The sequence below is a fragment of the Hemicordylus capensis genome, chromosome 3 (assembly GCF_027244095.1).
Source record: "Hemicordylus capensis ecotype Gifberg chromosome 3, rHemCap1.1.pri, whole genome shotgun sequence".
NCBI classification, from domain to species: Eukaryota; Metazoa; Chordata; class Lepidosauria; order Squamata; family Cordylidae; genus Hemicordylus; species Hemicordylus capensis.
In genome coordinates, this window is record NC_069659.1 from 262,958,844 (window position 1) to 262,980,747 (window position 21,904).

Consider the following 21,904-nt stretch of genomic DNA (forward strand, 5'->3'; position numbering starts at 1 on the left):
GCCAGAAGAGGCCAGAAGGACCCCTTGTAAACCAAACTGGATCCCCAAAGGAGAGGGATGGGTGAGAGGCCATGGAGACTTGGAGAGCAAGATTATAGCTGCCTCAAGGTTCTCCTACCGACCTATATTTGCAATGCTCCTACCCATGTCTTAGAGGCAATTGGATTCCAAGCTGCACAAACAGAAAGAGATGTTTCCCCTTCCAATGTCCATACTGCAACCTTATATTAGAGGGGTCCTTTTAAAAAAAATTCTGAAATGGCATTATAGTCTATCTGGTCTTGAGAAGAAAACCTGTGTGTGCTTAAGCAGTCAGTTAGTGAAGAAACTTGTGTAGTGCACCAGTTTGCAAGCGAACGTTCTGTGAGCTTAGCAAAGCTATTGAGAAACAGCTTTGGAAATTAAAGGTCCCATTCCCTTATTAAAATCAGAAACAGGTTGAAATCATGCTCCCCCCGCCCACGCCATTTTGTGTGTTCGCATAGGAGATCAGGGAATGTTCAGATTCCCTCTGTGATTCTCCGTGGTGCATTGGATGGAGGAAATGCTTAGTCTGCAATGGGTTTGGACTCACTTGATACATTTAGCAGTTTTGCTAATTCAAAGCTGCATCTGACAGATTCCTGTATGTGCAAGTGAGGAACTGATGTAGTGTGAGAAGCAGGAAAGGGAATATTTTATGAGCCTGCGGGACCTGAGTTCCAGTCCGGCTTTGCTTCCTTCGTCAGTCGTGTGGTAGATAATACCCATCATGCAATACCACCCAACGGACTTTTGTGTCCCTAGGACCTACCCATGCTGGACAATGGGGTGATTTGAGTTCCCCATAGGTGAATCGTGAGACTCCCCACTGGATTTTGGATTCGTCTAACTGGCTAGCCATGGCCAGCCAGTTTGACAATGGATTCCAATTTTTGTGATTCGATTTGAGTTTGTATCCAATTGTGAAAATGGACTCGTGCACAACTGTCCTCTCTTAGCCCTGACTGCATCTTCCATGAGAGACTTTTCTGCACCTGGGCTGGACCCAAAGACCTTTTCACCCCACTGTGCTCAAAGAAAACTCAAAGCAGCATGGCTGTCTCTTATTTAAAAACAAACACAGCACTTTATGTTTTTACACTAAATTTGGAAAACAAATTACAATAAAATAAATAAATTCAAACAACAACAACAACTCATATTATTTTTCAAACAAAGTTTGTGGGTTCGGTTGTGTGGTAGGTAACACCTATCATGCCATAGCACCCAACGGATTTGGTGTCCCTGGGACCTACCCATGCTGAACAATGGGGTGATTTGAGTTCCCCATAGGTAAATCGTGAGACTCCCCTCTGGATTTTGTATTCGTCAAACTGGCTAGCAATGGCCTGCCAGTTTGACAACTGATTCGAATTTTGGTGATTCGATTTGAGTTTGTATCCAATTGTGAAAATGGACTCGTGCACAAACTGTACTCTCTTGGCCCCGAATGCATCTCCCATGAGAGACTTTTCTGCAGCTGGGCTGGACCCAAAGACCTTTTCACCCCACTGGCCCAAAGAATACTCAGAGTTCTCAGCCTATCTTTCTCTTTTTGAAAAACAAACACAGCGCTTTATGTTTTTACAATAAATTGGGTAAACATGTTGAAGGCCAGCGCGGCCTTACAATAGAAATTACAACAAAATAAGTACATTCAACAACAACAATTCATATTATGTTTCTACAAAGGCCTCTTCAAGTTGGCTGAGCCTGCTCCTCAGTTCCTGCAGCTGCCTGCTCAGCACCACAACATGCTGAAGGTGGGCACGGAAGATCATGAGACCTTCTTGTCCTGCAAGGAAAGGAAACCAATGGGACAAAGGGGCTTGTTGCCACCCTACCAGGTGCGACGTTGACTTTCTGGACCCTTCCACTGTCCACACCCAGCACAGACTCCTCATTCTGACCTTGAAACCCCAACCCCAAATGCTCTGCCCCACCTTGTGCCTCTGGGCTTGACCCCCTCCTGGTGACACTGGCACCCCCAACCCTGCAACCCCCCGAAGCAGGTCTCTTGCTCTCTATATTGACTCCTGCCCTTCTCCCTCGCTGCCCCTTAGGCCTGGAGCTGCCACCCAGCCGGAATTGGACCCTCCTGCCTCCTTTCCTTCCAGTCCTGACTCAAAATCCTTCCATTCTGTGGAGGAATAGATCCTTAATGCATCAGCAGGAGATGGGCACCGAACTCTGTCTCTTCCTTCCTCTCCCACCCTTCCTCTTCTTCCTGCTCCCTCGCCGCACTGGAGACTGTGAGCCAGAGGTGGGAAAAGTTGACCTTCCATTTGTGAACTACAGCTCCCATCATCCCCTGCCACTGGGGATGATAGGAGTTGTAGTTCCACACCCTCTGGAGAACCTGGTTGGCCCAGCTCTGCTGTCAGCACTTTGCTCCGGTACGAGGTTGCTGATGGTCTCGGGAGGACAGTTCTCAGCACCACCCTCTGCCCTTCTCGGTGGCTGCCTCTTCTGTTCTGGGCTGAGCTCAAAAGGGCTGATATTTGTCTGGTTGTTTCACATTCACCATTTGCTTTTGGTCAATGGAGTTCAGGGTGGGAGTCACCTTTTTTCAGATCCTCACAACAACCCTGAGAGTTCGGTCAGGCTGTGTGACGAGGGACTGACCCAGGGTCTCCCCTCGAGGGTCATGGCCAAATGGGAATTCGAACCCAAACCTCCTGGAGCTGTAATCAGGCATCTCCTTCCCGTGCTTGCTCGCTGCCTCGGCTCCCCTTCTGAGCCTCTACAGCAGGGCTGGTCAAATTTGGCTCTCCTGCAGATGTTGGCCTACAGCTCCCATATAATCCCTGATGATTGGCCACTTTTGCCGGGTATTATGGGATTTGTAGTCCAAAAACAGCTCTGGGGCCAACGTCGAGCAGGCCTGCTCTAGAGTCTCTCCCTGTCGCCACTGTGTTTGGGCCCTCAGGGCTGCAGAATGGCCATTGGGACGGAACGGGAAGAGGCTCCCGGGTGCTGTGCGGAGGAGACTTACGGTCCTGCATCTGCTTGTTCTGCAACGCCATCAGTTGATCCAATCTCTCTTTCATGTTGTGGAGATCTTGAGGAGGTGAAGGGGAGAGGTGCAGGGAGAGGGAAGAGAGGAGGGGTGGGAGTGGCGGAGAGGCTGAGATACTCGCTGGAGTCAGAGGAGGACCGTGTGAAGGTGGGGTGAGGAGGCTGGAGGGACGAGGCCTCTGCAGAATCGGTGCCTTGAGGGAGGTCTTCAAGAGAGGAGCAGAAGAAGACACTTGGCCCCAGAGTCTGGCTTGCTCCTCACCCCTGCAAGGATCTGCAGCTGGACCAGTGGAATTTCGTCAGCTGGGAGGCAGAGAGGAGGACCCAGGAACGCCTCCGTGTTCACCAGAAGGGTTCGGTTGCAGGCCGAGGGGCTAGGAGATGCCCTAATACTTACCATCTTCCAGAGCCCTCCTGCTGGTGGAGGGACCTGGGCAGGCATCCGATGTGGTGGAACCAGTGTCTTCTGGGGGCTCCACCAGACTGGCATGAGAGAGGGTTGGAGGCAAAGTCTCTGTGGTGGGGAGAAGGGAGAGGGAGGGGGAGACTGGGGTGGTGTGGTAGGGAGAGGGGTCGGGAGGTGGGGGAAGGAGAAGAGGGAACGGGGCTGGGGTTCTCAGGAACACCTGCAAGAGAGGAAAGGAAGCAGAGCTCAGGAGACGGAGGAAGCCTCAGAGCCCGGATGTCTGCGGCCTCCGCTTTCTGCTTAGCTGGCCAGGCTGGGATGCAGAGATGGGTTCTTTCTTTGGGTGGGCCAGTTAAAGGCTTCCTCTGGACATGAGAAATGGCTGGGCTCTATCTGCCATGTCGGCATAATTTATTTCTGTACCCCATGGGCACCACTGGAGAATGACTACTTCGCCCCACTATCTGCTTCTCAGGTATTGGGTCCATTATTTATTAGCTCTTCTGCTAAACTACCGGCAGTTCCGGCAGCTAGACACCTATGGAGGAGCTTAGGTCTTACGTCTGGCTTTGATCCTTTTAAGCACGCAAAGTTTACGTTATGGATGAATCCGGATTTGACGATTGGGCAGAAACCTTTCTATTCGGCCCATTGGGCAACTTCTAATATTATCACTGTAGATCAATTAATTACCCCAGAAGACGTTTTAAAATCCTTTGATTCTTTGAGAAATGAATTTAATATCTCTTTGAATGCCAGTTGGCAATATATACAATTAAGAAATCTTTTAACCTAGATATATGGACAGGATGGACTTGCTGCCTGAGAAACTTCATCATTATTACTGGATTTGGAACATTTTCCAGAACAAGCTAAACCTACAGCTTCATTTTAGTTAAAACTGAAAGAGCAGGATAAAGTTGATACTGATTATTATGGAATCAGGCTTTTGAATATACCATGATGGTTGATCAATGGTTAACAGCATTAAAGATAACAAAACAAGCATATATAGAACGAGCATATATATATATCCAATGGAGACTTGTTCAGCAAAACCTTTTATTTCGCTCTTCCTGGACTCCCCAGAGGATCTTCCAGAAGGGCTGGGTTCAGAACGCAGTTTGCTGGAGATGTCATATTTATGAGGGGACATTGTCCCATATGGTTTGGTCATACCCAATAATAACATATTTTGGGGATGAAGTCCATAAAATTGTAAATAAGACATTGCAATTATCTTTTTTTTTTTAAAAAAAAGACAGTTATGTTCTCCTGGGATATATTCCCAGGATATGGAATTTAACACTCTATCAACAAGTATGGATACTTCGGGCTTGGGGAGTGGCCAAAAAGATCATAATTCAACATTGGGGAAGTAGATTTAGCCCAGAACATCAACTTTGGATTACCAAAATGTGTTCATTATCTACATTTGAACTGGGGTTTTTTTCCACTGTCTAGGCAAAGAAGAAGAGTTTCATAAGGTCAAGATTTAATGAATTGTATGTGCTTTAGAAGGTGATGACATATATATGCATTATTTGTCTGGTTTTTCTTTTTCTTCCCCCACTCCCCCCCCTTTAAAAAACAAAACAAAAACTAGAATTGGGGCCTTGAGGGAGGTCTGCAAGAGAGGAGCAAAAGAAGACGACACTTGGCCGCACTGCCTGCCCTTGCTCCTCACCCCTGCAAGGAGCTGCAGCTGGACCAGTGGAGCTTAGTCAGCCCAAAGACAGAGACAGTGGTGGCTGGTGACTGCTGGGAATGGGTGGGTACCAGGCAGGTGGGCAGAGCCCAAGTAGGTGGTGCAGGGGTGCAGCAAAAAAACAAAACACAACAACACTAACTCCTGTGGGCATATAGGAAGTAAAAGGTAAAGTTGTGCCATGGAGTCGGTGTCGACTCCTGGTGACCACAGAGCCCTGTGGTTTTCTTTGATAGAATACAGGAGGGGGTGACCATTGCCTCCTCCCACACAGTGTGAGATGATGGCTTTCAGCATCTTCCTGTATCACTGCTGCCTGATATAGGAGTCTGGGAAACATAGCAGTGGGGATTCGAACCAGCAACCTCTTGCTCCCTAGGCAAGTTACTTCCCCACTGCACCTAGGTGGCTATGTCATTCCAAGGAGCATACCTGTAAACAGGGGCATAACTATAATAGGGCAAAGGGAGACAGTTGTCTGGGGGCCCACTGCCTTGGGGGGCCCCCCCAGAGGCAGGTCACATGACGTACTCCCCCAGCCGCTCACCCGCCCGGGCTTCCTTCAGTTGTATTCATCCTCCGAAACTGATGTGAGTGTTAAGACCTGGAGCTACCAGAACAGCATCTCTTTCTCTAGTACCATTAAATGACGTGCATCGTCCACAATTGACAAAACCTTTTAAAAAATCATTTAGGATGATTATTTTGCTATGTTTTTTGTTACCACTATTCAGCCTCATTTAAGATTTCTTAACTTCATGAGCCTGGGGGCGGGGGGGGGGGGGGCGAGGCATTTTTAAATCTTGTCTCTGGGCCCACTCCAACCTTGCTACGCCCCTGCCTGTAAAAGCCTCTGCACTCAAGGACACCCATTTGCAGACAGTTCTAAGAACATGCCATGAGTACATGTTTTGGCATACTTTGAAAATGTTTTGTTGGTTGTTTTTTAAAGCTTAAGAATTCTCTGTCTCACACACATACAAGATGGGACTTCTCTCCCATGTACAACACACACACACACGGTTCATGGGGGTGGGGGAGCAAACAACATGGTAGCTTGACCAAGGGGAACAAATCACACACACACATCAAAAACAGCAAAGGGTTTACTTTCAAATAGCAAATGTTTTACTTCCCTAAGTTTCCTTCTTGGTTGGAGGGAGAACAAGAAGCCAACAGCCAGCTACCTGGGCTCTGCAGTTCCATACAAATTCCAAGCAGGGAGGAGCACAAGACTCCAGGAGAAGCAACCAATCGGACTGGGAGAAAAGGGAACCCTTTCTTGACTGTCTGCTCCTGCCGATCTCCAACCAAGGCCTGCCTGGGGAGCTTCAGGCTTCAGCAAGGCCTATGCCTAGGCCTCTCTGGAAGTCTGGCCCACCTGCCACTTTTCACTATTCCAGCAATGCCTAACAGAGAGTTTTAAAATATTTATCAGTCATTTCCCTCTCTCCTTTTACTTGTAACCCTGAATGCCTAGAAAACCATCTGTCTGGCTCTGCAGCTTTGGTGTCTTCAAAAATGCTAAAAACAAACCAACAAAAAAACCACCCAAACCCTCCACAAATTGAGTCAAGTTGCTATTTCCACATAGTACTAGCATGAGTGGCTTGTAATTATTTCTCACATTTGCAGCTGGCTCTTTCCAGGGGCGGGAGGGGCCATGCCTATTCCACTGCCCCGCACGAAGAAATTGGTGGGTGCAGGGCTGTGTGTATGTGTGGCTTGGCAGGGCCCCAGAGTGCGTAACTAGGGAGGCGGGTGTCAAAAGCTTCTAAGCTACCCCTCCTGTTTTAGAAATAAAACTGTCCAAAGGATGATAGGAAATCTCTGCAGACTGCAACTATGGGAAGATTAGATTCCCACTTTGTGAAATGATGGTTTTAAAATCATGGCAGACCTGGCAGGAAATTAGTTGTAGGCCAACCTCCGCAGATCTGGGTGAGGTCTGGGCGAGGTCTGGCCAACCTCCACAGATCTTAAGCCGGAAGAGGCCAGAAGGACCCCTTAAAAACCAAACTTGATCCCCAGAGGAGATGGATGGGTGAGAGGCCATGGAGAGTAGGATTATAGCTGCTTCAAGGTTCTCCTACTGACCTATATTTGCAATGCTCCTACCCATGTCTTAGAGGCAATTGGATTCCAAGCTTTACAGAAAGAAAGAGATGTTTCCCCTTCCAATGCAACCTTAGATTAGAGGGGTCTTTCTTTAAATTTTTCTGAAATTGCATTATTATTGTCTGTTTGGTCCTGAGAAGAAAACCTGTGTGTGCTTAAGGCTGTCACAGTTAGTGAAGAAACTTGTGTAGTGCACCAGTTTGCAAGCAAACGTTCTGTGAGCTTAGCAAAGCTATTGAGAAACAGCTTTGGAAATTAAAAGTCCCATTCCCTTGTTAAAATCAAAAATAGGTTGAAATCATGCTCCCCCCGCCCCCGCCATTTTGTGTGTTCGCATAGGAGATCAGGGAATGTTCAGATTCCCTCTGTGATTCTCCGTGGTGCATTGGATGGAGGAAATACTTAGTCTGCAATGGGTTTGGACTCACTTGATACATTTAGCAGTTTTGCTAATTCAAAGCTGCATCTGACAGATTCCTGTATGTGCAAGTGAGGAACTGATGTTGTGTAGGAAGCGGGAAAGGGAGTATTTTATGAGCCTGCGGGACCTGAGTTCCAGTCCTGCTTTGCTTCCTTCGTCAGTCGTGTGGTAGATAATACCCATCATGCAATACCACCCAACGGACTTTGGTGTCCCTTGGACCTACCCATGCTGGACAATGGGGTGATTTGAGTTCCCCATAGGTGAATCGTGAGACCCCCCACTGGATTTTGGATTCGTCAAACTGGCTGGCAATGGCCAGCCAGCTTGACAATTGTTTCCTATTTTCGTGATTTGATTTGAGGTTGAACCAATATGCAAAGATTGTTCCCTATGGGCTTTTTAATGAGTGAGGGTTTTTGCGGTTTCTCGATTCGCCAAACTGGTTAGCAGTGGCCGGCCAGATTGACTTTTGATTTGAATTTTGGTGATTTGGTTTGAGGTTGTATCCAATTGTGAAAATGGATTCGTGCACAAACTGTACTCTCTTGGCCCCGAATACATCTCCCATGAGAGACTTTTCTGCAGCTGGGCTGGACCCAAAGACCTTTTCACCCCACTGTGCCCAAAGAATACACAGAGCAGCAGATCTTTCTCTTCTTGAAAGAGCACTTTATGTTTTGACACTACAAATACAAATACAGCACTTTATGTTTTGACACTAAATTTGCAAAACAAATTGCAACAAAATAAATAAATTCAAAAACAACAACAACAAATCATACTATTTTTCTGCAAAGGCGTCTTCAAGTTTGCTGAGCCTGCTTCTGAGTTCCTGGAGCTGCTTGCTCATCACCACAACATGTTGAATGTGGGCACGGAAAATCATGACACCTTCTTGTCCTGCAAGGAAAGGAAACCAATGGGACAAAGGGGCTTGTTGCCACCCTACCAGGTGCGACGTTGACTTTCTGGACCCTTCCACTGTCCACTCCCAGCACAGACTCCTCATTCTGACCTTGAACCCCCAGCCCCAAATGCTCTGCCCCACCCTGTGCCTCTGGGCTTGACCCCCTCCTGGTGACACTGGCACCCCCAACCCTGCAACCCCCCGAAGCAGGTCTCCTGCTCTCTATATTGACTCCTGCCCTTCTCCCTCGCTGCCCCTTAGGCCTGGAGCTGCCACCCAGACGGAATTGGACCCGTCCCCCTCCTTTCCTTCCAGTCCTGGCTCAAAATCCTTCCATTCTGTGGAGGAATAGATGATCCTTAATGCCTCAACAGGAGATGGGCACCGAACTCCAGTTCTTCCTTCCTCTCCCACCCTTCCTCTCCCTCCGCTCCTGCTCCCTCGCCGCACTGTAGACTGTGAGCCAGAGGTGGGGAAAGTTGACCTTCCAACTGTTGTTGAACTACAGCTCCCATCATCCCCTGCCACCAGGGATGATAGGAGTTGTAGTTCCACGCCCTCTGGAGAGCCTGGTTGGCCCACCTCTGCTGCCAGCACTTAAGGGCAGCAGCCCTTTGCTCCGGTACGAGGTTGCTGATGCTCTCGGGAGGCCAGTTCTCAGCACCACCTTCTGCCGTCCTCAGTGGCTGCCTCTTCCCTTCCGGGCAGAGCTCAAAAGGGCTGATATTTGCCTGGTTGTTTCACATTCACCATTTGCTTTTGGTCAAAGGAGTTCAGGGTGGGAGTCACCTTTTTTCAGATCCTCACAACAACCCTGAGAGTTCGGTCAGGCTGTGTGACGAGGGACTGACCCAGGGTCTCCCCTCGAGGGTCATGGCCAAATGGGGATTCGAACCCAAACCCCCTGGAGCTGTAATCAGGCATCTCCTTCCCATGCTTGCTCCCTGCCTCGGCTCCCCTTCTGAGCCTCTACAGCAGGGCTGGTCAAATTTGGCTCTCCTGCAGATGTAGCCTTCAGCTCCCATAATCCCTGACCACTGTAGCGGGGGATTATGGGAGTTGTAGTCCAAAAACAGCTGGGGGGGCCAATGCTGAGCAGGCCTTCTCTAGAGCCTTCCCTGTCGTAGCTGTGTTTGGGCCCTCAGAGCTGCAAAATGGCTATTGGGACGGGACGGCAATAAGCCCCCGGGTGCTGCGCGGAGGAGACTTACAGTCTTCCATCTGCTTGTTCTGCAACAACATCAGGTTCTCCAATTTCTCTTCCATTTTGAAGAGATGTTGAGGAGGGGAAGGGGAGGGATTCAGGGAGAGGCAGGAGGGGGAGAGGGAGGGGGTGGTGGAGAGACGGAGATACTTGGTGGAGGCAGAGGAGGAGGACCACGTGAAAATGGGGCAAGGAGGCTGGAGGGACGAGGCCTCTGCCGAATTGGGGCCTTGAGGGAGGTCTGCAAGAGAGGAGCAGCAGAAGAAGATGGTTGGCCCCAGAGCCTGGCTAGCTCCTCAGCCCTGCAAGGAGCTGCAGCTGGACCAGTGGAGCTTATCATCATCATCATCATCATTATTACATTTATATCCCGCTCCTCCTCCAAGGGGCCCAGAGCGGTGTACTACAGACTTGAGTTTCTCTTTCACAACAACCCTGTGAAGTAGGTTAGGCTGAGAGAGAAGTGACTGGCCCAGGGTCACCCAGCTAGTTTTCATGGCTGAATGGAGATTTGAACTCGGGTCTCCCCGGTCCTAGTCCAGCACTCTAACCACTACACCACGCTGGCTCTCTTAGTCAGCCGGGAGGCAGAGAGGAGGACCCAGGAACGCCTCCGGGTTCTCCGGCAGGGTTCGGGGGCAGGCCGAGGGGCTAGGAGATGCCCTAATACTTACCCTCTTGCAGAGCCCTCCTGCTGGTGGAGGGACCTGGGCAGGCATCCAGTGTGGAGGAACTGGTGTCCTCTGTGGGCTCCAGCAGACTGGGATGAGAGAGGGCTGGGGGCGCAGTCTCTGCGGTAGGGAGAAGGGGGAGGGAGGGGGAGACTGGGTTGGGGAGTAAGGGGGAGCTGGGGTGGGGCGGTAGGCAGAGGGGTGGGGAGGTGGGAGAAGGAGCAGAGGGAACGGGGCTGGGGTTTTCAGGAACACCTGCAAGAGAGGGAAGGAAGCAGAGCTCAGGAGACGGAGGAAGCCTCAGGGCCCGGATGTCCGCGGCCTCCGCTTTCTGCTTAGCTGGCCAGGCTGGGATGCAGAGATGAGTTCTTTCTTTGGGTGGGCCAGTTGAGGGCTTCCTCTGGCAATGGGATAATTGCTCAGCTCTCTCAGCCATGCCTACATAATGCAGCTGCCATCTTGCTTCCGAGGCTTTGCCTCCCTTTGCCCGGCTCTGACTGGCAGCCGCTCTCAGGCAGAGGCCTTTCCTAGCTAGTTGACACCCTTGGGCAGAAGCTAACGATGGAGATTCAAGCAGGGGGACCCTCTACCTGGAAAGCGGTGGCTGTGCCACTGACGATGGGCCCTCCCCTACGTATGGGAGAAGAGCCTTCTCCTCTCAGTAGAGTGGGAGCCTGGAGGCCAGGACAGGAAAGTGAGGCTATGAACTGGAGGCCGTGGCTGTCCTTCCTCAATCGGGGGCTGGCAGGTCTCCCCACCCCCACCCCGGGTAGGCTGTGGGCTCTGTCAGGCGCCTAGGAGGCCAGTGGCCTCTCCTCCGGCCACTCATCCATCAGATGACCTTCTTTCCATCTGGCTCCTTTGCCCAGAGAAAGAGATCCCCAAGGAGAGCTGCCATGGAGATCTGGCGAAGCCCTGAGAAGGAGCCTGCACCACACTGGTCATCCACTCACCAGTCTGATCCCGGTCCGGATTTTCAGGGAGTCTGTAGAGAAGAGCAGAGACGTATTCTCGGTCAGCAATCCCAGGACCTGGGGGGTTGCCCTGTCATCCCAGGGGGGCACAGTTCCCCCTCTCGTTCTGGCCCAGATGCATCCGACCGGCAGTCCTTCTAGGTGGCCCTGCTCGTTTTGGATGCATACAGAGTTGGGAATTTGCTGGGGTTAGGAATGGACAGCATCTGCGGTACTGTTTGGCCCTGAGGACTGACCCGTCCCTCTCCAGAAGAGTTTTCCAAATCAGGTTTTGTTTGGGGTGTGTGTGTTTGTTTTAGCAAAATAAGACAAGAAGCCAGTTTTGCTGGGATCAAATTCAAATTTGCTAGCATCATATCCATTGGCCTGTGTTTGGCCTCCTGAAGGCAGCCGGGCTCACCCAGTTGGGGACATGGGTGCCACACCTCCTGGGTTGGAGTCCTGCCTGAACCCCACCCACGCTTGAGGGGGACCCCCTCCTGAGTCTGAAACATCCAGAATGGAAAGAAGGACCACTTACTTGACAGCTTCTTCCTGTTGGGACCTGGAAGAAGAAGGAAGAAGCAGGCTTAGGCACGATTCTTGTCAAGAGGATGGGTGGGCTTCATGGGCAGCTGGAGATGTCAGCTTCAAAGGGAGGGCAAAGGGTTTCCCCACAACCACCCCCTGTGTGGGCCCTTAGTGGTCTCCCATAGTTCCTGGGCACTCCTTGTGGTTCATGAGTCTAGGGCCTGCAAGCCAAGGAAGTACTGTGGAAACCACCCCACGAGGCGACCCTTGAGGGTTCCTGCATTTCAAGGAGAAACTGCTTGGGGTCAAAGCTGGAGGTGAAATGAAGAACAGAAGAACAGCCCTGCTGGATCAGGCCCAAGGAGGCCCATCTAGTCCAGCATCCTGTTTCACACAGTGGCCCACCTGATGCCTCTGGGAAGCCCACAGTCAGGGGGTGAGAGCTTGTCCTCTCTCCTGCTGTTGCTCCCCCGCAACTGGGATTGAGAGGCATCCAACCCAGAGAAGGTAAAAGCAAGGAAAGACAGCTTTCAAAACCAGTCCCAGGCAGCCCTTGGGTTTGGTCCCACCCCCGCCCCACCGCCATGCCAGACTGTACCTGAGACGGGCCCAGCAGCCACCCATTTTGGCAAAGAAAACCAGACAACAAGACCAACTAACTGCCGCTGGATGCCCAGGATGGCCAATGAGCCTCCTCCGTCGGAATCCCTGCAGAATTCCGGGACTGCGGTGAGGTCACCAGATCCGTTACTGCCCACACTGGCTTGTTTAGGTTTGAAATCCCGACTGTGTCTTAGGATGCAGCTCCCAGTCCCCAAGCACCAGGGCAGGGTCAGCCCTTTCTGCCCTCCCTGCTCCCCACATAGCTTTCCCTCTCATCACACAATCAAGTGCCTAGCTTTAAAAGGACTCTGCAGAAAGGAAGCCCTCCTTCACGTCTGGAGGTCATTCACACCACCCAAAAGTGGGTCAGACAACTGTCTTACCTAAGTTTGGGAGCTGGGTGTGCTCGCCCTTTTCGGTGATGTGGGAGGAAAGAGCCAGGGAGGAGGAGGGAGAAGTGATGGTGTCCAAATCTGGGTATGAAAGCTGGTTAGGATGGAGCTGTCCTAGTCCTACCCAGTGTTTCCTCCTACCTGGATTCCACACCATCACTCCTTCCTCCTGCTACCTAGTTGGAAGAGGCTTCCCCAACAGGGCCAAACCAGCCCCCCAAATGGGCTCCCCCACACCCCATCCAGGCCTCCAGCTGCTGCTTTGGTTCCTGGTGGGAAAGGAGAGGCCGGGAGAAGAAGGTTTGGTCTGCAGTGACCTCTGCTAGCAGCCAGAGCAGTAATGCTTCCCCTTTCCAAGTGGGTTTTCTGTTTGCAATGGTTGGGTTGGGTTTTCGCGGCCAAATTTCAAGGATTTCGCTAGCCCAAATATCTTGAGTTCTCTTTTCTTTCATTTTGTTCTTCATTGTTGGTGTTGTGTGTGTTTCTCTTCTTAACAGTTTCTATTAACGAGATCAAAATCTCCTGACAGGAGGCTGAAAAGACACTGAATGGAGGCCTAAGTCCAGGGCTTCCTTTGAACAAGGGGTTCTGTTAACACAGAGAACTAATACATAAATAAGATGGATCCCTGTCCCCGAAGGGCTCACAATCTAAAAAGAAACTTCGGATAGACACCAGCAACAGTCACTGGAGGGATGCTGTGTTGGGGCGGAGAGGGCCAGTTGCTCTCCCCCTGCTAAATGAAGAGAATCACCACATTAAAAGGTGCCTCTTTGGGGGGTTGTGTGGGGGGAGGAAGTTCCCCCATTTACCTTAAAGCACCCCCTAGCAGGCAGCGGATTCTGCTTTAAGGTAAATGGGGGGGACCTGCTCCCCCAACACAACCCTTCCTCCTGCAGCCTTCTCTGGCACTGCCCCCCCATCCCACCACCCAGGAAACTCCAGGGCAAAGCCTGGTCTCCATTCTGGGGGGAGATCTTCTATTGAGGGGGTGGGGACTGGTAGGATCAAGGGGGGCCCAAGTTGGAGGTTCTGCCTGCTGGCAAACTCCTCTGAGCCCAGCAAGCAGACAAGGAAGGAGCAGGGACAGGGGGGGAGGGGGGTTGTGGCTGGGGGGGAGCAATCCATGTGAAGGGGTGGTGGTGCATACAGCAAAATGCAGAGTTCCTGGGCAGCAGGGCCTTTTCTGGCCCAGGCAGGGACAGATCTCTGGCTCCTCCTATCTGCTTCTGAGGACAGGGAGAGAAGCTGGAGGAAGGGAAGGAATCTCTCTCCTTCTTCCCTTCCCAGTGGCTGCTAGTTCCCCGAAGAAAGGACAATGGTGGCACCCCGGCCTCCAGGGGATGGGGAGGTCCAGGAGGGAGGTCAGTGGGTGGTCCAACCTTTGCAGAGGCTGCTGCTACTGGGAGTGGGACATTTGGGTCCAGGGAAAAGGAGCATCTGCCCGACTTGGCCTGACAATGACACACACGTGCTCACACCCATGCTCCTCTCACGCTGGGCCTTGGACATTGTGGCAGGGGGTGATGGGACTTGTAGTCCAGCAACATCTGGGGACCCAGCTCTGAGAAGCCCTGCCGTGAATTAATGACTGAAGAACTGCTTTCTGCCCTGGAATCTGCTTCCATTGTTGTGAGAGTGGATAATCTCCACACTTCTTGCAGTATTGCTCGTACACACATAAATCTCTATTCTGCTCCCCCTTAATTGTCCTTTAGTTTCAAAAAAAGAAAGGGATCTCTAGCCTCTCCTAGGGGGTGGGCTGGGAGAAAAGGCAGGGAGAGCAATCCATGGGGAAATGGGGATTGTGTGTGTGTGTGTGTGTGTGTGTGTGTGTGTGATGCATACATAAAAATGAATATTTCCTGGGTAGGCAGCACATTTTGTGCCCCAAGCAGAAGAGATCTCTGGATCCATTGTGGCAGGGGGTGATGGGGCTTGTAGTCCAGCAACGTCTGGGGACCCATTTTTATTTATTTTTATTTATTGTTGGATTTATATAACGCCTTTCATTAAAAACAGTCTCAAGGCGGTTTACAAAATTTAAAAACACATAATAAAAATGAGTTAAAAGTATTTAGCTAAAAATATATAAACAACCTGATATTAAAATATATAATATACAAATATAGAAAACGATACATGGATTAAAAAAAACACAGAAGCAGCAAAAAAACAATCATGTAGCCACATCTGAGAAGCCCCGCCATTCGTTAATTACCCAAGAACTGCTTTCTGCCCTAGAACCAGCTTCCAATCAGCCTAAGTTCCATGAGAGTGGATAGATCCTCCCCCCCCTCACTTATTGCTGTATTCTTTGCACACATGTAAATCTCTAATCTGCTTCCTCTTTGTTGTCTCTTAGTTTCAGAAATAGAAACGGATCTTTAGCCTTTCCTCACGGGGAAGGCGCTGCAGCTCCTGGATCTCTTGGGATGCTTTTTTTCTGGACATTTTTCTTGCTCAATGATGTCTCTTTCCCCCCTCTCTCCCCCTCAGTTTTTGGAGATGGGACCATCAGAACAGGGGATTTGTGCACAGGGAAGGATTCCGTCATGGGATTCTGCCCAGACAGACCCTTCATTTTGGAACGGGATGGAGATGTTCAGGATCATCCATTTCTCCGTCCTTTCTCTGCTCATGTGGTCCAGAGCACCATGTGGGTGCAATTTGGAAGACAGGCACAGAAGAAAGGGCCTCAGATGAAGCGAAGGTCCATCAGGCTCAGCATTGTCTACACCAGGGATTCTCAACGTTGCCAGCGTGGTGTAGTGGTTAGAGTGCTGGACCAGGACTAGGGAGACCCGAGTTCAAATCCCCATTCAGCCATGAGACTTGCTGGGTGACTCTGGGCCGGTCACTTCTCTCTCAGCCTAACCTACTTCACAGGGTTGTTGTGAGGAGACACTGAAGTATGTAGTACACCGCTCTGAGCTCCTTGGAGAAAGAGTGGGATATAAATGTAAAACAAAACAAACGTCGGGTCCCCAGATGTTATTGGACTTCAACTCCCATAACCCCCCAGCCCCAGCGGCCTTTGGTTGGGGATTATGGGAGTTGAAATCCAATAACATCTGGGGACAAAACATTGAGAATCCCTGCTCTACACCAGGCCTGCTGCATAACTGGAGTCTTCCAGGTGGTTTTGGACTACAACTCCCAGCATCTCTGGCCATATAAGCCAATAGTCAGGGATGATGGGAGTTGTAGGCCAACCTCTGTAGGTCTGGGTGAAAGCCAGAAGAGGCCAGAAGGACCCCTTGTAAACCAAACTGGATCCCCAAAGGAGAGGGATGGGTGAGAGGCCATGGAGACTTGGAGAGCAAGATTATAGCTGCCTCAAGGTTCTCCTACCGACCTATATTTGCAATGCTCCTACCCATGTCTTAGAGGCAATTGGATTCCAAGCTGCACAAACAGAAAGAGATGTTTCCCCTTCCAATGTCCATACTGCAACCTTATATTAGAGGGGTCCTTTAAAAAAAAAAATCTGAAATGGCATTGTAGTCTATCTGGTCTTGAGAAGAAAACCTGTGTGTGCTTAAGCAGTCAGTTAGTGAAGAAACTTGTGTAGTGCACCAGTTTGCAAGCGAACGTTCTGTGAGCTTAGCAAAGCTATTGAGAAACAGCTTTGGAAATTAAAGGTCCCATTCCCTTATTAAAATCAGAAACAGGTTGAAATCATGCTCCCCCCGCCCCCTCCATTCTGTGTGTTCGCATAGGAGATCAGGGAATGTTCAGATTCCCTCTGTGATTCTCCGTGGTGCATTGGATGGAGGAAATGCTTAGTCTGAAATGGGTTTGGACTCACTTGATACATTTAGCAGTTTTGCTAATTCAAAGCTGCATCTGACAGATTCCTGTATGTGCAAGTGAGGAACTGATGTAGTGTGAGAAGCAGGAAAGGGAGTATTTTATGAGCCTGCGGGACCTGAGTTCCAGTCCGGCTTTGCTTCCTTCGTCAGTCGTGTGGTAGATAATACCCATCATGCAATACCACCCAACGGACTTTTGTGTCCCTAGGACCTACCCATGCTGGACAATGGGGTGATTTGAGTTCCCCATAGGTGAATCGTGAGACTCCCCACTGGATTTTGGATTCGTCTAACTGGCTAGCCATGGCCAGCCAGTTTGACAATGGATTCCAATTTTTGTGATTCGATTTGAGTTTGTATCTAATTGTGAAAATGGACTCGTGCACAACTGTCCTCTCTTAGCCCTGAGTGCATCTTCCATGAGAGACTTTTCTGCACCTGGGCTGGACCCAAAGACCTTTTCACCCCACTGTGCTCAAAGAAAACTCAAAGCAGCATGGCTGTCTCTTATTTAAAAACAAACACAGCACTTTATGTTTTTACACTAAATTTGGAAAACAAATTACAATAAAATAAATAAATTCAAACAACAACAACAACTCATATTATTTTTCAAACAAAGTTTGTGGGTTCGGTTGTGTGGTAGGTAACACCTATCATGCCATAGCACCCAACGGATTTGGTGTCCCTGGGACCTACCCATGCTGAACAATGGGGTGATTTGAGTTCCCCATAGGTAAATCGTGAGACTCCCCTCTGGATTTTGTATTCGTCAAACTGGCTAGCAATGGCCTGCCAGTTTGACAACTGATTCGAATTTTGGTGATTCGATTTGAGTTTGTATCCAATTGTGAAAATGGACTCGTGCACAAACTGTACTCTCTTGGCCCCGAATGCATCTCCCATGAGAGACTTTTCTGCAGCTGGGCTGGACCCAAAGACCTTTTTACCCCACTGGGCCCAAAGAATACTCAGAGCAGCCTATCTTTCTCTTCTTGAAAAACAAACACAGCGCTTTATGTTTTTACAATAAATTGGGTAAACATGTTGAAGGCCAGCGCGGCCTTACAATAGAAATTACAACAAAATAAGTAAATTCAACAACAACAATTCATATTATGTTTCTACAAAGGCCTCTTCAAGTTGGCTGAGCCTGCTCCTCAGTTCCTGCAGCTGCCTGCTCAGCACCACAACATGCTGAAGGTGAGTCTCTTGCTCTCTATATTGACTCCTGCCCTTCTCCCTCGCTGCCCCTTAGGCCTGGAGCTGCCACCCAGCTGGAATTGGACCCTCCTGCCTCCTTTCCTTCCAGTCCTGACTCAAAATCCTTCCATTCTGTGGAGGAATAGATCCTTAATGCATCAGCAGGAGATGGGCACCGAACTCCGTCTCTTCCTTCCTCTCCCATCCTTCCTCTTCCTCCGCTCCTGCTCCCTCGCCGCACTGGAGACTGTGAGCCAGAGGTGGGAAAAGTTGACCTTCCATTTGTGAACTACAGCTCCCATCATCCCCTGCCACTGGGGATGATAGGAGTTGTAGTTCCACACCCTCTGGAGAGCCTGGTTGGCCCAGCTCTGCTGTCAGCACTTTGCTCCGGTACGAGGTTCCTGATGGTCTCGGGAGGACAGTTCTCAGCACCACCCTCTGCCCTCCTCGGTGGCTGCCTCTTCCGTTCTGGGCTGAGCTCAAAAGGGCTGATATTTGTCTGGTTGTTTCACATTCACCATTTGCTTTTGGTCAATGGAGTTCAGGGTGGGAGTCACCTTTTTTCAGATCCTCACAACAACCCTGAGAGTTTGGTCAGGCTGTGTGACGAGGGACTGACCCAGGGTCTCCCTCGAGGGTCATGGCCAAATGGGGATTCGAACCCAAACCCCCTGGAGCTGTAATCAGGCATCTCCTTCCCGTGCTTGCTCGCTGCCTCGGCTCCCCCTCTGAGCCTCTACAGCAGGGCTGGTCAAATTTCGCTCTCTTGCAGATGTTGGCCTACAGCTCCCATATAATCCCTGATGATTGGCCACTTTTGCCGGGTATTATGGGATTTGTAGTCCAAAAACAGCTCTGGGGCCAACGTCGAGCAGGCCTGCTCTAGAGTCTCTCCCTGTTGCCACTGTGTTTGGGCCCTCAGGGCTGCAGAATGGCCATTGGGACGGAATGGGAAGGGGCTCCCGGGTGCTGTGCGGAGGAGACTTACGGTCCTGCATCTGCTTGTTCTGCAACGCCATCAGTTGCTCCAATTTCTCTTTCATGTTGTGGAGATCTTGAGGAGGTGAAGGGGAGAGGTGCAGGGAGAGGGAAGAGAGGAGGGGTGGGAGTGGCGGAGAGGCTGAGATACTCGCTGGAGTCAGAGGAGGACCGTGTGAAGGTGGGGTGAGGAGGCTGGAGGGACGAGGCTTCTGCAGAATCGGTGCCTTGAGGGAGGTCTTCAAGAGAGGAGCAGAAGAAGACACTTGGCCCCAGAGTCTGGCTTGCTCCTCACCCCTGCAAGGATCTGCAGCTGGACCAGTGGAATTTCATCAGCTGGGAGGCAGAGAGGAGGACCCAGGAACGCCTCCGTGTTCACCAGAAGGGTTTGGTTGCAGGCCGAGGGGCTAGGAGATGCCCTAATACTTACCATCTTCCAGAGCCCTCCTGCTGGTGGAGGGACCTGGGCAGGCATCCGACGTGGTGGAACCGGGGTCTTCTGGGGGCTCCACCAGACTGGCATGAGAGAGGGCTAGAGGCAAAGTCTCTGTGGTGGGGAGAAGGGAGAGGGAGACTGGGGTGGGGTGGTAGGAAGAGGGGTCGGGAGGTGGGGGAAGGAGAACGGGGCTGGGGTTCTCAGGAACACCTGCAAGAGAGGAAAGGAAGCAGAGCTCAGGAGACGGAGGAAGCCTCAGGGCCCGGATGTCTGCGGCCTCGGCTTTCTGCTTAGCTGGCCAGGCTGGGATGCAGAGATGGGTTCTTTCTTTGGATAGGCCAGTGAAAGGCTTCCTCTGGACATGAGAAATGGCTGGGCTCTATCTGCCATGTCGGCATAATTTATTTCTGTACCCCATGGGCACCACTAGAGAGTGACTACGTCGCCCCACTATCTGCTTCTCAGGTATTGGGTCCATTATTTATTCGCTCTTCTGCTAAACTACCGGCAGTTCCGGCAGCTAGACGTCTATGGAGGAGCTTAGGTCTTACGTCTGACTTTGATCCTTTTAAGCACGCAAAGTTTACGTTATGGATGAATCCGGATTTGACGATTGGACAGAAACCTTTCTATTCGGCCCATTGGGCAACTTCTAATATTATCACTGTAGATCAATTAATTACCCCAGAAGACGTTTTAAAATCCTTTGATTCTTTGAGAAATGAATTTAATATCTCTTTGAATGCCAGTTGGCAATATATACAATTAAGACATCTTTTAACCTAGATATATGGACAGGATGGACTTGCTGCCTGAGAAACTCCATCATTATTACTGGATTTGGAACATTTTCCAGAACAAGCTAAACCTACAGCTTCATTTTAGTTAAAACTGAAAGAGCAGGATAAAGTTGATACTGATTATTATGGAATCAGGCTCTTGAATATACCATGACGGTTGATCAATGGTTAACAGCATTAAAGATAACAAAACGAGCATATATACAACTCCAATGGAGACTTGTTCAGCAAAACCTTTTATTTCGCTCTTCCTGGACTCCGCAGAGGATGTTCCAGAAGGGCTGGGTTCAGAACGCAGTTTGCTGGAGATGTCATATTTATGAGGGGACATTGTCCCATATGGTTTGGTCATACCCAATAATAACATCTTTTGGGGATGAAGTCCATAAAATTGTAAATAAGACATTGCAATTATCTTTTTTTTTTTTTTAAGACAGTTATGTTCTCCTGGGATATATTCCCAGGATATGGAATTTAATACTCTATCAACAAGTATGGATACTTCGGGCTTGGGGAGTGGCCAAAAAGATCATAATTCAACATTGGGGAAGTAGATTTAGCCCAGAACATCAACTTTGGATTACCAAAATGTGTTCATTATCTACATTTGAACTGGGGTTTTTTTTCGCCGTCTAGGCAAAGAAGAAGAGTTTCATAAGGTCAAGATTTAATGAATTGTATGTGCTTTAGAAGGTGATGACATATATATGCATTATTTGTCTGGTTTTTCTTTTTCTTCCCCCACTCCCCCCCCCTTTAAAAAACAAAACAAAAACTAGAATTGGGGCCTTGAGGGAGGTCTGCAAGAGAGGAGCAAAAGAAGACGACACTTGGCCGCACTGCCTGCCCTTGCTCCTCACCCCTGCAAGGAGCTGCAGCTGGACCAGTGGAGCTTAGTCAGCCCAAAGACAGAGACAGTGGTGGCTGGTGACTGCTGGGAATGGGTGGGTACCAGGCAGGTGGGCAGAGCCCAAGTAGGTGGTGCAGGGGTGCAGCAAAAGAACAAAACACAACAACACTAACTCCTGTGGGCATATAGGAAGTAAAAGGTAAAGTTGTGCCATGGAGTCGGTGTCGACTCCTGGTGACCACAGAGCCCTGTGGTTTTCTTTGATAGAATACAGGAGGGGGTGACCATTGCCTCCTCCCACACAGTGTGAGATGATGGCTTTCAGCATCTTCCTGTATCACTGCTGCCTGATATAGGAGTCTGGGAAACATAGCAGTGGGGATTCGAACCAGCAACCTCTTGCTCCCTAGGCAAGTTACTTCCCCACTGCACCTAGGTGGCTATGTCATTCCAAGGAGCTTACCTGTAAACAGGGGCATAACTATAATAGGGCAAAGGGAGACAGTTGTCTGGGGGCCCACTGCCTTGGGGGGCCCCCCCAGAGGCAGGTCACATGACGTACTCCCCCAGCCGCTCACCCGCCCGGGCTTCCTTCAGTTGTATTCATCCTCCGAAACTGATGTGAGTGTTAAGACCTGGAGCTACCAGAACAGCATCTCTTTCTCTAGTACCATTAAATGACGTGCATCGTCCACAATTGACAAAACCTTTTAAAAAAATCATTTAGGATGATTATTTTACTATGTTTTTTTGTTACCACTATTCAGCCTCATTTAAGATTTCTTAACTTCATGAGCTTCGGGGGCGGGGGGGGGGGCGAGGCATTTTTAAATCTTGTCTCTGGGCCCACTCCAACCTTGCTA

At 50.0% G+C, this 21,904-nt stretch overlaps 1 protein-coding gene across 1 annotated transcript in view; it reads right to left on the reverse strand.

Annotated features, from left to right (window-relative positions):
• The window catches only part of LOC128350585 (histone-lysine N-methyltransferase 2D-like), a 41,622-nt gene extending 28,558 nt beyond the window's left edge, over nt 1-13,064 (reverse strand). Inside the window, exons 1-8 of the mRNA XM_053308982.1 lie at nt 12,560-13,064; nt 11,972-11,995; nt 11,431-11,462; nt 10,481-10,732; nt 9,814-10,047; nt 9,229-9,299; nt 3,437-3,665; nt 3,017-3,082 (exon numbers count right to left, since the gene is read on the reverse strand). Coding sequence (XP_053164957.1) covers nt 3,017-3,082; nt 3,437-3,665; nt 9,229-9,299; nt 9,814-10,047; nt 10,481-10,732; nt 11,431-11,462; nt 11,972-11,995; nt 12,560-12,585 — 934 coding nt within the window. The 5' untranslated portion in view covers nt 12,586-13,064. The remainder of the gene's footprint in view (nt 1-3,016; nt 3,083-3,436; nt 3,666-9,228; nt 9,300-9,813; nt 10,048-10,480; nt 10,733-11,430; nt 11,463-11,971; nt 11,996-12,559) is intronic.
• Between the last annotated feature and the right edge of the window lie 8,840 nt (nt 13,065-21,904).